The following is a 14,470-nucleotide window of genomic DNA, read 5'->3' as shown; positions in this document are numbered from 1 at the left end:
GGAGTGGGAGAGGGGAGGCAGGTGTCCGTAGGTCTGTCCTTCTCTGTGTCTCACAGCAGAATTTAGTATCTGCAGAACTGCTTGTCTCATTGTGATGAAACTTGCTAAGGATCTTCATTAGCACAACTTTGTGAGAGTATGTGAATCTGGGTGTCTGTGGAGGATGTGTGTGTCTGTCTGTGTGTGTGGAGGATGTGTGTCTGTGTGTCTGTGTGTGTGTCTGTCTGTCTGTGTGGAGGATGTGTGTCTGTGTGTCTGTCTGTCTATCTGTCTGTCTGTTTGTCTGCCTGTGTGTGTGGAGGATGTGTGTGTGGAGGATGTCTGTCTGTCTCTCTGTCTATCTGTCTGTGTGTGTGGAGGATGTGTGTCTGTGTGTGTGTCTGTGTGTGTGTCTGTCTGTCTGTCTGTCTGTCTATGTGTGTGGAGGATGTGTGTCTGTCTGTCTGTCTGTGTGTGTGGAGGATGTGTGTCTGTCTGTCTGTCTGTCTGTCTGTCTGTCTGTGTGTGTGGAGGATCTCTGTCTGTCTGTGTGTCTGTCTGTGTGGAGGATGTGTGTCTGTCTGTCTATCTGTGTGTGTGGAGGATGGCTGTCTGTGTGTGTGTGTGTGTGTGTGTCTGTCTGTCTGTCTGTCTGTCTGTGTGTCTGTGTGTCCGTCTATCTGTCACTCTTCCATGTTCATGGTGATATATTTTCCTGTTCATGTTACTGACTGACTTGATGTGTGTTTTCACTGACGGCAATCAAACACCTGGGAGGACTGTGTGTGTGTGTGTGAGAGAGAGAGAGAGAGAGGGAGCGAGAGAGAGAGAGAGAGAGAGTTCCTTGAAATTCAGCTCTTATGTTCAAATGGTCTTTTCAGTAACATTAAAAAAAAAAAAAAGAAAAATCTAAAATCTCCCAGGGCAACAGGACGTGACATCAGGGCGAGCTTTTACTGTAAACGGTTCTCAAAAAAAAATATATTCTCCCCCCTTCCTCTTTAGCTCTCGCGTGTTTTTTCTAGTATAAAGGTTGCATGCTAGTTTTTTTTTTTCTATACCAAGTTTAAAAACCAGAACAGCATTTCACAACAGATCTTGCCATTTCAGAGGTACCGTTTCTTCTTTGAAATCATTTGGAGAGCATTCTCTGAAAGCTAGTTTCTCTGAAGCCCCAGCACTACAGACAACGACTCATTCAGGACAGAGGCTGCTCTTTACTGTGTAATCTGAGCACAGCGGTTACTGCAGAAGAGATTCACATCATTCAGACCGTTTCTCTGAAATCTGGTTGTGTCTCAGCAGATCGTGATGATTTCTCTAAATCTGAAATCAATATTCTGATATGGGGAGGGCTTTGCAGACCACAGTGTAATACAGCACAGTGAAAGCATAGGGAAGCATTGTAAAGCACAGAGAGGTCTGGTAAAGCATAGGGAAGCATTGTAAAGCACAGAGGTGTGGTAAAGCATAGGGAAGCATTGTAAAGCACAGAGAGGTCTGGTAAAGCATAGGGAAGCATTGTAAAGCACAGAGGTGTGGTAAAGCACAGGGAAGCATTGTAAAGCACAGAGAGGTCTGGTAAAGCATAGTTAGTTTTGGTGAGATATGCTGTGTTGGACTCTGTTTTGAATGTGTGATATGCAGCACACTCTTTTGTGTGTTATTTTTTCCCATCACTGTGTGTGTGTGTGTTTGCTGTTTCAGAGCTCTGCACATCGCTGTGGTTCAGGGACATGAGCTGATGGTGCTGGCCCTCACTCACATCCTGCAGCAGGGCAAGAGAGATCTGGACACTTACAACAACCTGAGACAGGTGAGCAGCAACACTGATGAAGCACTGGAGCCCAAACGCTGGTCTGCTTGACTCGGTCTCTTCTAGTTTCAATCACACTGATGAAGGCACTAGAGCCCAAACGCTGGTCTGCTTGACTCTGTCTCTTCTAGTTTCAATCACACTGATGAAGGCACTAGAGCCCAAACGCTGGTCTGCTTGACTCGGTCTCTTCTAGTTTCAATCACACTGATAAAGGCACTAGAGCCCAAACGCTGGTCTGCTTGACTCGGTCTCTTCTAGTTTCAATAACCCTGATGAAGGCACTAGAGCCCAAACGCTGGACTCTTTTCATTGTGTGAATGTAAGCAGGCTCTGCTCCCAGCTGACACTGCTGTGGCAGGTGTTTCTATTGTTCTTGCTCCAGTTGTTCTCATTCTGAGAAATCACATGACCTGTGGCTCTGTTCCCATGATGCTCAGCGGCGAGGGTAGAAAGAGGGACTTTCCCTTAAGGGCTGACTAGAGAGAGAGCGAGAGAACACTTCCTCTTTCTCTCTCTCTCTCTCTCTCGCTTATCCTCGTCCCTTCCCCCCCTCCTCCTCCTCTCTCCACACTCTCTCCAATCCCCCTCTCTCTCTCTCCCTCTGCCCCAGTCCTCTCTCTCTTCCCCCTCCCTTCTGTCTGTCTGCTATCTCCGTTCCCTCACACTCAGAGACAGTAGAGAGAGGAGAGGGAGAGGGAGAGGGAGAGGAGAGGGGAAACCCCACAAATCAAAGCCAGCCTGTGTCACAAACGTCTATGGCAGTGCAGCTAGAACTGAAGAGCAGCTCCTGACCTCCTAGCCAAAGCAACGCAGACTGATCAGCAGCTAAAGTGATGCAATGCAACGCTTAGAAAAGTTTACCACAGTCATTTCTGCACAGTCATCCCCCCCCCCCATGCTTTTCCCATGGTTATACTGTGCATTTACCACAGTGTACCCTGGCTTGCCTATGCTTTAGAAGGCTGGCACTGTGCTTTATAACACGTTGCTGTGCTTTTGCTATGGGACACTTTTATAAGGGTTAGTTTTAATATGCTTTACCAGACCTCTCTGTGCTTTACAATGCTTCCCTATGCTTTACCAGACCTCTCTGTGCTTTACAATGCTTCCCTATGCTTTACCAGACCTCTCTGTGCTTTACAATGCTTCCCTATGCTTTACCAGACCTCTCTGTGCTGTACAGTGCGTCCCTATGCTTTACCAGACCTCTCTGTGCTTTACAATGCTTCCCTATGCTTTCCCAGACCTCTCTGTGTTTTACAATGCTTCCCTATGCTTTACCAGACCTCTCTGTGCTTTACAATGCTTCCCTGTGCTTTACCAGACCTCTCTGTGCTTTACAATGCTTCCCTATGCTTTCCCAGACCTCTCTGTGCTGTACAGTGCTCTCCTGTGCTTTGCCCTGCTTTCTCTGTGCTCTGGCACACTGTGCGCGGTGCGGTGAGATTGTATTCAGAGAGATGAAAGTTAGACGTGTCTCATTGTTGATCCACATCGCCGGGTTTCACTTTGACTCAGTCTGGCTGAGAGAAATTCTAGGAAAGGGTGCGCTTGAAGAGAGAGCTGAGAGGAAAGGGAGTGTGTGTGTGTGTGTGTGTGTGTGTGTGTGTGTGTGTGCGTGTGTGTGTGTGCGTGCGTGTCTCTGTGTGTGCGTGTGTGTGTGTATGTGTGTGTGTGTGTTTGTGTGTGTACATGTCAGTGTGTCCAGCGTTTGGGCGTGTCAGTGTGTGTGTGTCAGTGTGTGTGTGTGTGTGTGTGCGTGTCAGTGTGTGTGTGCGTGTCAGTGTGTGTGTGTGTGTGCGTGTCAGTGTGTGTGTGTGTGTGTGTGCGTGTCAGTGTGTGTGTGTGTGTGTGTGTGTGTGTGTGTGTGTGTGTGTGTGTGCGTGTCAGTGTGTGTGTGTGTGTGTGTGCGTGTCAGTGTGTGTGCGTGTCAGTGTGTGTGTCAGTGTGTGTGCGTGTCAGTGTGTGTGTGTGTCAGTGTGTGTGTGTGTCAGTGCGTGTGCGTGTTGAATCTGCAGTAGTGTTGTTCTAAGCTGGCATCCCCAGGGTTAAGTTTACAGTATGATTGTCTCAGGGCAATCTCTGTTAGTTATTAAGAAACTCTCCTCTCTGTTTCTGTTTGTGAGCCTCTTACCAGAATAGCAGCTGAGTGTTTACAGTGCAGTGCACTTACTGTAACCCCGTGCACAGCAGAGCCCTGCCCTTCCGCAGAACAAAGATTCATACAGGCAAGCACAGAGCCAGATGTGAGAGCCCAGTCTTAAAGGGACAGCACACACAGCGCTCTCTCACTCTCTCTCTCTCTCTCTCTGTCTCTCTGTCTCTCTCTCTCTCTCTGTCTCTCTGTCTCTCTCTCTCTCTCTCTTTCCCTGTATTTCTTTCTTTTAATTGCCTTTTTCTTTCTTTCTTTCTTTTTAATTTCTTCTCACTTTCTTTCTTTCAATGCTTTCTTATTCAATTTCCCCCTTCTTTCTTTCTTTCTTTCTTTCTTTCCTTCTTTGTTTTTCTCACTCTTGTCTGGTGGATCTGAGTCAAGCAGACAAGCGCGTCTCTTTCGTCAGATCCTTCCATTCCTGGTATTTCAGTGCCTCATCGCAGACCCCCCACAGACAGACCCCCCCGAGGCACTGAGGACAGCACATCCGGTTCAATATAGCAGCGTGTGTGTCTCAGTGTGTGTGTGTGTGTGTGTGTGTGTGTGTGTGTGTGTGTGTGTCTGTGTGTGTGTGTCTGTGTGTCAGTGTGTCTGTATGTCAGTGTGTGTGTGTGTCAGTGTGTGAGTTTGTGTGTGTCAGTGTGTGTGTGGGTCTCAGTGTGTGTTTGTGTGTGTCAGTGTGTGTGTGTGAGTTTGTGCGTGTCAGTGTGTGTGTGTGAGTTTGTGAGTGTCAGTGTGTGTGTGTGAGTTTGTGAGTGTCAGTGTGTGTGTGTGAGTTTGTGAGAGTCAGTGTGTGTGTGTGAGTTTGTGCGTGTCAGTGTGTGTGTGTGAGTTTGTGAGAGTCAGTGTGTGTGTGTGTCTCAGTGTGTGTTTGTGCGTGTCAGTGTGTGTGTGTGAGTTTGTGAGAGTCAGTGTGTGTGTGTGTGTTTGTGCGTGTCAGTGTGTGTGTGTGAGTTTGTGAGAGTCAGTGTGTGTGTGTGTGTTTGTGCGTGTCAGTGTGTGTGTGTGAGTTTGTGAGAGTCAGTGTGTGTGTGTGTGTTTGTGCGTGTCAGTGTGTGTGTGTGAGTTTGTGAGAGTCAGTGTGTGTGTGTGTGTTTGTGCGTGTCAGTGTGTGTGTGTGAGTTTGTGAGAGTCAGTGTGTGTGTGTGTTTGTGCGTGTCAGTGTGTGTGTGTGAGTTTGTGAGTGTCAGTGTGTGTGTGTTTGTGAGTGTCAGTGTGTGTGTGTTTGTGCGTGTCAGTGTGTGTGTGTGAGTTTGTGAGAGTCAGTGTGTGTGTGTGTGAGTTTGTGAGTGTCAGTGTGTGTGTGTGAGTTTGTGAGTGTCAGTGTGTGTGTGTGTCTCAGTGTGTGTTTGTGCGTGTCAGTGTGTGTGTGTGTGTTTGTGCGTGTCAGTGTGTGTGTGTGAGTTTGTGAGTGTCAGTGTGTGTGTGTGTCTCAGTGTGTGTTTGTGCGTGTCAGTGTGTGTGTGTGTGTTTGTGCGTGTCAGTGTGTGTGTGTGAGTTTGTGAGTGTCAGTGTGTGTGTGTGTCTCAGTGTGTGTTTGTGCGTGTCAGTGTGTGTGTGTGTGAGTTTGTGCGTGTCAGTGTGTGTGTGTGAGTTTGTGAGTGTCAGTGTGTGTGTGTGAGTTTGTGAGTGTCAGTGTGTGTGTGTGTCTCAGTGTGTGTTTGTGCGTGTCAGTGTGTGTGTGTGTGAGTTTGTGAGTGTCAGTGTGTGTGTGTGTCTCAGTGTGTGTTTGTGAGTGTCAGTGTGTGTGTGTGAGTTTGTGAGAGTCAGTGTGTGTGTGTGTCTCAGTGTGTGTTTGTGCGTGTCAGTGTGTGTGTGTGAGTTTGTGAGAGTCAGTGTGTGTGTGTGTCTCAGTGTGTGTTTGTGCGTGTCAGTGTGTGTGTGTGAGTTTGTGAGAGTCAGTGTGTGTGTGTGTCTCAGTGTGTGTTTGTGCGTGTCAGTGTGTGTGTGTGTGAGTTTGTGAGTGTCAGTGTGTGTGTGTGTGAGTTTGTGAGAGTCAGTGTGTGTGTGTGTCTCAGTGTGTGTTTGTGCGTGTCAGTGTGTGTGTGTGTGAGTTTGTGAGAGTCAGTGTGTGTGTGTGTCTCAGTGTGTGTTTGTGCGTGTCAGTGTGTGTGTGTGAGTTTGTGCGTGTCAGTGTGTGTGTGTGTGTTTGTGCGTGTCAGTGTGTGTGTGTGAGTTTGTGCGTGTCAGTGTGTGTGTGTGTGAGTTTGTGAGAGTCAGTGTGTGTGTGTGTGAGTTTGTGAGTGTCAGTGTGTGTGTGTGAGTTTGTGAGTGTCAGTGTGTGTGTGTGTGTTTGTGCGTGTCAGTGTGTGTGTGTGAGTTTGTGAGTGTCAGTGTGTGTGTGTGTCTCAGTGTGTGTTTGTGCGTGTCAGTGTGTGTGTGTGAGTTTGTGAGTGTCAGTGTGTGTGTGTGTCTCAGTGTGTGTTTGTGCGTGTCAGTGTGTGTGTGTGAGTTTGTGAGTGTCAGTGTGTGTGTGTGTCTCAGTGTGTGTTTGTGCGTGTCAGTGTGTGTGTGTGAGTTTGTGAGAGTCAGTGTGTGTGTGTGTGTTTGTGCGTGTCAGTGTGTGTCTCAGTGTGTGTGAGTTTATGAACGCGTGTGTCACTGTGCGATTGCTCTCTCTGTCTCTCTCTACTCTTCTTACGCACGCCTCCTAACCACCACACCGCTATCTGCCCCATCTCTCACCTCGCTGACGCAGATCGAGGTTCTCAGAACGCGCAGGGTTAACAGCGAGCGCGCAGGATTACGGGAAGCCCTGCGCTCTCTGTGCCCAGGTTGTGAAACGGGGCCCCTGGGTGCCTCTCTCCGCACACACACACACTCCCTGCGACAGCCACACGCTGCCTGTATCAAACCGCATGCTTATCACCTGCTCAGGCACTAGAGTAAGTTCCCAATCGCATCTCGACTGCCTCAGAAAAACCCCAGAAACCAGAGAGAGGATGTGAGCTCTCCGCTCTCCAGCTAGTGATTCTGGTAACAGAAACAGAGCAGGGCGTCCGCAGCTCTGCCTGAGACACGCAGGCATTGAGAAAAACATGCTGATGAGCTGCTGAGTGAGCGAATGAAGCAGGACTCAAGAGAGACACCCGACACACCTCGGATTAACAATCGCTCCAATTCATATTGGACTCGGTCTCTTCTAGTTTCAATCACACTGATGAAGGCACTAGAGCCCAAACGCTGGTCTGCTTGACTCGGTCTCTTCTAGTTTCAATCACACTGATGAAGGCACTAGAGCCCAAACGCTGGTCTGCTTGACTCGGTCTCTTCTAGTTTCAATAACACTGATGAAGGCACTAGAGCCCAAACGCTGGTCTGTGTGACTCGGTTTCTCATATGTTTGGGACTGGGTGTCGATCTGTCTCAGGAATGGGGATTTGTGAGTTTCTTTTGAAGTAATAAAGACTCCTTTCACTTTCACATCAAGCTGCTTCCAGTCAAGAGACCAAATGAAGGGAGTTTTTTTGTATATTTTTGTGTAATAGTCAGCTGTTGCTGATATGAATAGTTGGAGAACCCATATGTCAGCAAAACAGCATGCGAGAGGCAAGACTTACTGTGTGTGAAAATACAGGGACCATCCGAAGAAGAGTGTCCCACAGCATAAGCAAAGTTTAATAAAGCACAGGGAAGCATTGTAAAGCACAGAGAGGTCTGGTAAAGCATAGGGAAGCATTGTAAAGCTCATAGAGGTCTGGTAAAGCATAGGGAAGCATTGTAAAGCACAGAGAGGTCTGGTAAAGCACAGGGAAGCATTGTAAAGCACAGAGAGGTGTGGTAAAGCATAGGGAAGCATTGTAAAGCACAGAGAGGTCTGGTAAAGCATAGGGAAGCATTGTAAAGCACAGAGAGGTCTGGTAAAGCATAGGGAAGCATTGTAAAGCACAGAGAGGCCTGGTAAAGCATAGGGAAGCATTATAAAGCACAGAGAGGTCTGGTAAAGCATAGGGAAGCATTGTAAAGCACAGAGAGGTCTGGTAAAGCATAGGGAAGCATTGTAAAGCACAGAGAGGTACAGCATATTAAGAAACATTGCCTCTCTGGTTCTGTCTTTTACCCAGACTCCTCTGCACTTGGCGGTGATTACCCATCAGCCCCAGCTGGTCGGTCACCTGGTTGGTCAGGGCGCCAGTGCGATGCTGCTGGACCGGAACGGCCAGACTGCGATCCACCTGGCCTGCGAACACAGCCAGCAAGACTGTCTGCAAGAGATACTGGGCCAGAGCCAGGACAAACTGGACCTGGAGGCCAGGAACTACCAAGGTGAGCAAACGTCACAAAGGCTCCCATTCACGGTATAGCAACAGCGTTTTTCTCAGTCGTCTCTCGTCATAGCTGAAGCCACAGGCACGTCTATAGAATAGACTCTAATGCTGGCTGACTGACTGACTGACTGACTTACTGACTGTAAAGTGAAGTGCCTCTCTCTATCACTCTCTCTCTCACTCTCTCTCACTCTCACTCGCTCTCTCTCTCTCTCTGTCTCTCTCTCTCTTTCTCTCTCTCAATCTCTTTCACTATCTCTCTTGCTCTCCCTCTTTCTCTCACACACACTCTCTCTCTCTCTCTCTCTCTCGCTATCTGAGGTTAGTGTTGTTAATATAAACACTGGTAAAGAAGTTTCTCTGAGCCGCCTGTGGAAATCCCCCAACTACAGAAACAACGAGAGCTCCGAGAAGCACGGCCCAGCACTCCCTTCCTTCCCCTGCCTGCACCCCACCCCTCCATCCCTCCATCCATCCATCCCTCCATCCATCCCTCCATCCATCCATCCCACCATCCATCTCTCCATCCCTCCTTCCCTCCATCCATCCATCCCTCCATCCCTCCATCCATCCCTCCATCCATCCCTCCATCCATCCATCCCACCCTCCATCCATCCCTCCATCCATCCATCCACCCATCCCTCCATCCATCCATCCATCCATCCCTCCATCCATCCATCCATCCCTCCATCCCTCCATCCATCCCTCCATCCATCCATCCATCCATCCCTCCATCCCTCCATCCATCCATCCACCCATCCCTCCATCCATCCATCCATCCATCCCTCCATCCATCCATCCCACCCTCCATCCATCCATCCCACCATCCATCCATCCATCCCTCCATCCCTCCATCCATCCCTCCATCCATCCATCCATCCATCCCTCCATCCCTCCATCCCTCCATCCATCCATCCACCCATCCCTCCATCCATCCATCCATCCATCCCTCCATCCATCCATCCACCCATCCCTCCATCCATCCATCCACCCATCCCTCCATCCATCCATCCCTCCATCCATCTCTCCATCCCTCCTTCCCTCCATCCATCCATCCCTCCATCCATCTCTCCATCCCTCCTTCCCTCCATCCATCCATCCCTCCATCCATCCATCCCTCCATCCATCCATCCATCCCACCATCCATCCATCCCTCCATCCATCCCTCCCTCCATCCCTCTCTCCATCCCTCCTCTGCTCCCCTTATAAAAGTTTCCTTAAGTAAAAGCTCATCAGAGTGTGATACAGCCCAGTGAAAGCATGGTAAAGAATACCAAGGCATGGTAAAGCACAGGCAAGGCATGGTAAAGCATATAACACTAACAGGGTAAGCTGTGGTAAATGCACAGGATAATCATGGGAAACGCATGGGGGGGGGGGGGGGGAACCTGCAAAATCAGCTGAAACTTGCTATCAGCACCTGTATGTAGAGTGACTCAGTGTGTGTGTGTGTGTGTGTGTGATTCACCCCCAGGCTTCACTCCTCTACACATCGCTGTGAATAACAATGGAAAGGACTTGCTGGCCACGCTGCTGAGCAGAGGAGCCGACATCGACGCTGTGGTGAGACACTGAGCAGCGCGGCAGTGCCCTCGCTTACAAACACTCTCCCTTCCTAGAATTCACTCCGAGTTTAAACAAAAAACACAAAGAAACCTCTGCAGGACACAATCAATGCACCTGAAAAAAAAATGATATATGATTGCTTCATTGAGATCAGACTAAAGGAGGCGACTCCCACAATCTAACTCAACTTGTCAGCTACCTGTAGTATTTTAGAGTGCTGCACAAACCAATTACTCGGTTACTTGATTATTTGATTGTTCGGTTACTCGATTACTTGATTATTCAATTATTCAATTGTTTGATTACTCGATTGTTCAATTATTCAGATTTAGCTCTCCACAGAAATCAGATCCTGACAGTCAGATGAGGGTCTCTGGTGTCAATCGGGCTGATTTTAACGTTCAGAGTGAATTAAGAAACAGCTGCTTGGGTTTGTGATGATCGCTGCTTTTCTTAAAGACTGAACAGCGATCAACACAAACCCAAGCAACTGTTTATCGACTAACTCAGAGAAACCAAAAATGTGTAAAGGATTGCGTGGCAAACAAGCATGCATTTATTTATTTATTTATTTATTTATTTATTGTAATGCTTGTTATTATTTTATCGTTGAAAATGTTCCGGTCGCTCCTGGAAGATGTCCGATGGCTGCACACCTCGTGTTTCTAGCGTGGACCTTCATTTTTGTTTTTTTGTTGTTTTTTCCCCCAGGATATTAAAAGCGGGCGCAGCCCTCTCATTCACGCAGTGGAAAACAACAGCCTGGGAATGGTGAACTTCCTGATCGAGGTGAGTAGCAGGATGAGGATCTTTTACATCCACTAGGGGGCACAGCGTAGGGGGGGGGGAGGCTGGATAATGGTTTCTCTCTGCTAGGGTGACCAGATGTCCCAGTTTGACCAGGACCGTCCCCTTTTCCCAATAACTAGAAACTAGAAGAAACTGAGAAAGTCAAGCAGACCAGCGTTTGGGCTCTAGTGCCTTCATCAGTGTTATTGAAACTAGAAGAGACCGAGTCAAGCAGACCAGCGTTTGGGCTCTAGTGCCTTCATCAGTGTGATTGAAACTAGAAGAGACCGAGTCAAGCAGACCAGCGTTTGGGCTCTAGTGCCTTCATCAGTGTGATTGAAACTAGAAGAGACCGAGTCAAGCAGACCAGCGTTTGGGCTCTAGTGCCTTCATCAGTGTTACTGAAACTAGAAGAGACCAAGTCAAGCAGACCAGCGTTTGGGCTCTAGTGCCTTCATCAGTGTGATTGAAACTAGAAGAGACCGAGTCAAGCAGACCAGCGTTTGGGCTCTAGTGCCTTCATCAGGGTTATTGACACTAGAAGAAACTGCAGGGATGGAACTAAGACTCTTATTGCACAGTATAATAGCCTCGGTGTGTCTAGGTAACAAGCTCAGGTGTGTCTTATTAAACTCCAAGTAAAACCAGGACTGGATCACACTGCTTTGCAACGGGAGTCTTATTCCCATCCCTGTACAAGTATGATGTGGATGAAATCTGAGGCAGAGCTGGAGAAGAGCAACAGAGCGTGTTCTATAGATGTGGCTGTGGTTTCAGCTGTTAGGAGAAAAGTGACTATTAGGAGAAGTGGTGTCGCGCTGCCGTCAATGGGAGCCTGTGTGACGTCTTGCTCATAATGAAAGCGAGTGGCAGGGAGGCTGTGCTGTCTGCCCTGTCTCATAGTGAAACCAGGACTGGCTCAAACTGCAGTGTGTGTTTCTGTGTGTGTGTTTCCAGCATGGGGCCCATGTGAATGCTCAGAGCTACTCCGGTAACACCGCGCTGCACTCGGCCAGCGGCCGGGGGCTCCTGGACATCACCAGGGTGCTGCTGAAGAACGGGGCCGACTGCGGCATCAAGAACTACCACAACGACACGGCCCTCATGGTGGCAAAGAACAAGAAGGTGAGCCTGCACCTCATGCATTGGGTTCAATACAGCAAACTTCGGATCAGACGGGAAAGCCAAGGTCCTTTTGTAAGTGACCTCTGATTCGCCCCAGCAGCATGAGAGAAGGCTCGGTGGCCCAGCGGTTCAAGAAAGGGGCTTGTTTGTTATCAGGAGGTTCCAGGTTCAATCCCAGCCACTGACTCACTGTGTCTGAACCTCCTTGTGCTCTGTCCTTCGGACGAGACGTAAAACAAATGAGCTCCTATTGGAGGTGACTCTGCAGCAGTTGTTGATGATGCAGAGTTCAGCCCCTAGTCTCTGGATAATAATAATAATAATAATAATAATAATAATAATAATAATAATAATAATAATAATGTGGGATGTAGGTTTTGAGCGAAACCTCATTTTTTTTTTATAATCTCCAGGTGATTGACGCGCTGAGGGGGAAGGGGTCAAGGGTCGGAGCCAATCCCAAACTCCCCGAGATCACCGCGGAGCTCCTCGCCTCTCCACACGACAGCCGCAGCTCGTCGAGCTCGCCCACGCACACACACAACGGTACGAGACACACCGCTGCAGCCCTGCGCTACACAACACTACCTGCACAGGAGAGGGGACTGCTCTGTGCAGCTCTGCAGTGCTGAGGGGAGATCTCTTTCCTATAGACCTCTATACAGCTCTGCAGTGTTGAGTTCTCTTTCCTATAGACCTCTATACAGCTCTGCAGTGTTGAGTGGATATCTCTTTCCTGTAGACCTCTATACAGCTCTGCAGTGTTGAGTTCTCTTTCCTATAGACCTCTATACAGCTCTGCAGTGTTGAGTGGATATCTCTTTCCTGTAGACCTCTATACAGCTCTGCAGTGTTGAGTTCTCTTTCCTATAGACCTCTATACAGCTCTGCAGTGTTGAGTGGAGATCTCTTTCCTGTAGACCTCTATACAGCTCTGCAATGTGGAGTGGAGTTCTTTTTCCTATAGACCTCTATACAGCTCTGCAGTGTTGCATATAACATTCAGCTCTGTATTTGTCAGAACTCGCAGTACATCTTTGTAAAACTTCTTGTCTAATCTCTCTCTCTTTTTTCTCTCCAAACAGGAAACTCAATCCCATCGCCTGGCCCCGCCCCTCGATGCTCCCCATTGGCTGCTCCTCCAGCTCAACACCAACACCACCTCCTGGCCCCGCCCCCTTCCTCCAGCCCTCTGCTAGCTCCTCCCCAGAGACCTCCAGCCAGCCAATCCAGCGAGGGACAGCGGCTGTCGCCGGGCAGAGATGAAAGCCACGTGCAATGCCGGTCTTACCAGCCAGGGGGAGCTCTGAGCCCAGCAGCCTTGCCTAACTTCCACAGCTTCAGTAATGGACCCCCTTTCAGTCCCGGGGTCCTGTACGCCAAACAGGGACACTACAGGAACCTGCCACAGGGATATTACCTGGAGGGGCCGTGCATCCCCCACCCCACTGCCTTCCTCCAGCCCTACCTCCTCCCGTCTCCCGCAAGAGCGTCCAATCACCCGCTCGCAGGGATCTCTCTGGACCAATCGCAGCCCTCCTTTGACTCCCAGAGCCCTGCGCCGCTCAAGACCCGCCCCTCCAGCAGGAGCAGTGACCAATCGGACGTGTCTACCATGAGCGTCAGCAGCGGGGGCAAAGGTGAAAGTTGACGACCCCCCCACCCCCCCCACTAAAACTCACTAAAACTAGCGTCTTCGATCATTAGACATTGAGCCATGCAGACATGCGTGCCAGCTCTGGTGCCTTCTCAGCTGGAGGGAGAGGATTCGCTGAAGGGGGGAGAGGGTTAGGTGAAGGGGGGAGAGGGTTAAGTGAAGGGGGAAGAGGGTTAGGTGAAGGGGGTTATGTTGGGGGAGGTGCGGGGAGGTTTACACAGAAGTGAAACCCTTAATCTAATTTCTCAGAACTAACCGCAGGGGAATTATCTGTGTCCTTGGCATCTTGCCATCTGATAGGAGTGCACATCACCACAGACAATCAAACAGGCGAGGAATTGAAAACTTAACAGCATGTCGAAAACAACTTGCAAACTTCATGACAATTGAAGGGGTTTTACTTTGTCTGGTTTTGTTTTTGTTTTTTTACACAAATTGGACAAACCCTGTAAAAACAGGAAATACCTGTGTAGACTGTACAGCACCTGGGAAAACCACATAGCAGAGTGCAATTCAATATGTTAAGGTGATGTTATTCCAGCAGGTTGCATTCAGCTTCATGAAGCAACAGGAGTTCATTCTATAGGGGCATGCTGCAAAACATTTTGCCCACAGCTTCAGGTTCTGTAATAAATTCACACACGACTGTAGATATTCAGATGTCTCGGAGCTGACTTGTGAGGAGGTGGGGAAGGATATTAACGTCGCGCTTTGGGCTCCGGTGTAAAGGTCAAAGCTGCGCTGCTCGCTCGCTATCTCTGTAAGTACAGAACACGCCTCAGAGACGATGGTAAAGAGGGAAGCAAGGTCATGCTAGGGGAGGGTACGGGGAATGAAGCTGGCTAACTTCACAACATCTTCTGTGATAACTGTGATAACTGCACACACAGGACCTGGAGAGACAGAGCACACACAGCATTCTACCTGCATTACTGACACAGCACTCTAACAGGAGCGATGCAGCCTGAAACCAGACATTACAACAGCATTCACGGATTATTCTTCTTCTTATTATTATTATGATTATTATTATTATTAATTATTGCTGTTGTTAATGTTACTACCAGTAATTTCTTTTTGTTTGTGTGTTTTTTTTATGATTCCTGAATTTG

At 48.7% G+C, this 14,470-nt stretch overlaps 1 protein-coding gene across 1 annotated transcript; it reads left to right on the top strand.

The window, feature by feature from the left end:
* The first annotated feature begins 1,683 nt into the window (after positions 1 to 1,683).
* Positions 1,684 to 13,488, top strand: LOC117434059 (B-cell lymphoma 3 protein). Its single transcript, XM_059011117.1, has 7 exons — positions 1,684 to 1,795; positions 8,018 to 8,219; positions 9,696 to 9,784; positions 10,499 to 10,576; positions 11,534 to 11,701; positions 12,115 to 12,247; positions 12,787 to 13,488. The coding sequence occupies exons 1-7, from the start codon at positions 1,724 to 1,726 to the stop codon at positions 13,350 to 13,352; spliced, it is 1,308 nt and encodes a 435-aa protein (XP_058867100.1). The 5' UTR covers positions 1,684 to 1,723; the 3' UTR covers positions 13,353 to 13,488.
* Positions 13,489 to 14,470: the final 982 nt, after the last annotated feature.

This window comes from Acipenser ruthenus, chromosome 41, assembly GCF_902713425.1.
Source record: "Acipenser ruthenus chromosome 41, fAciRut3.2 maternal haplotype, whole genome shotgun sequence".
NCBI classification, from domain to species: domain Eukaryota; kingdom Metazoa; phylum Chordata; class Actinopteri; order Acipenseriformes; family Acipenseridae; genus Acipenser; species Acipenser ruthenus.
Note: the sequence above shows the minus strand (reverse complement) of the source record. Positions and strands in the feature narration are given on the sequence as shown.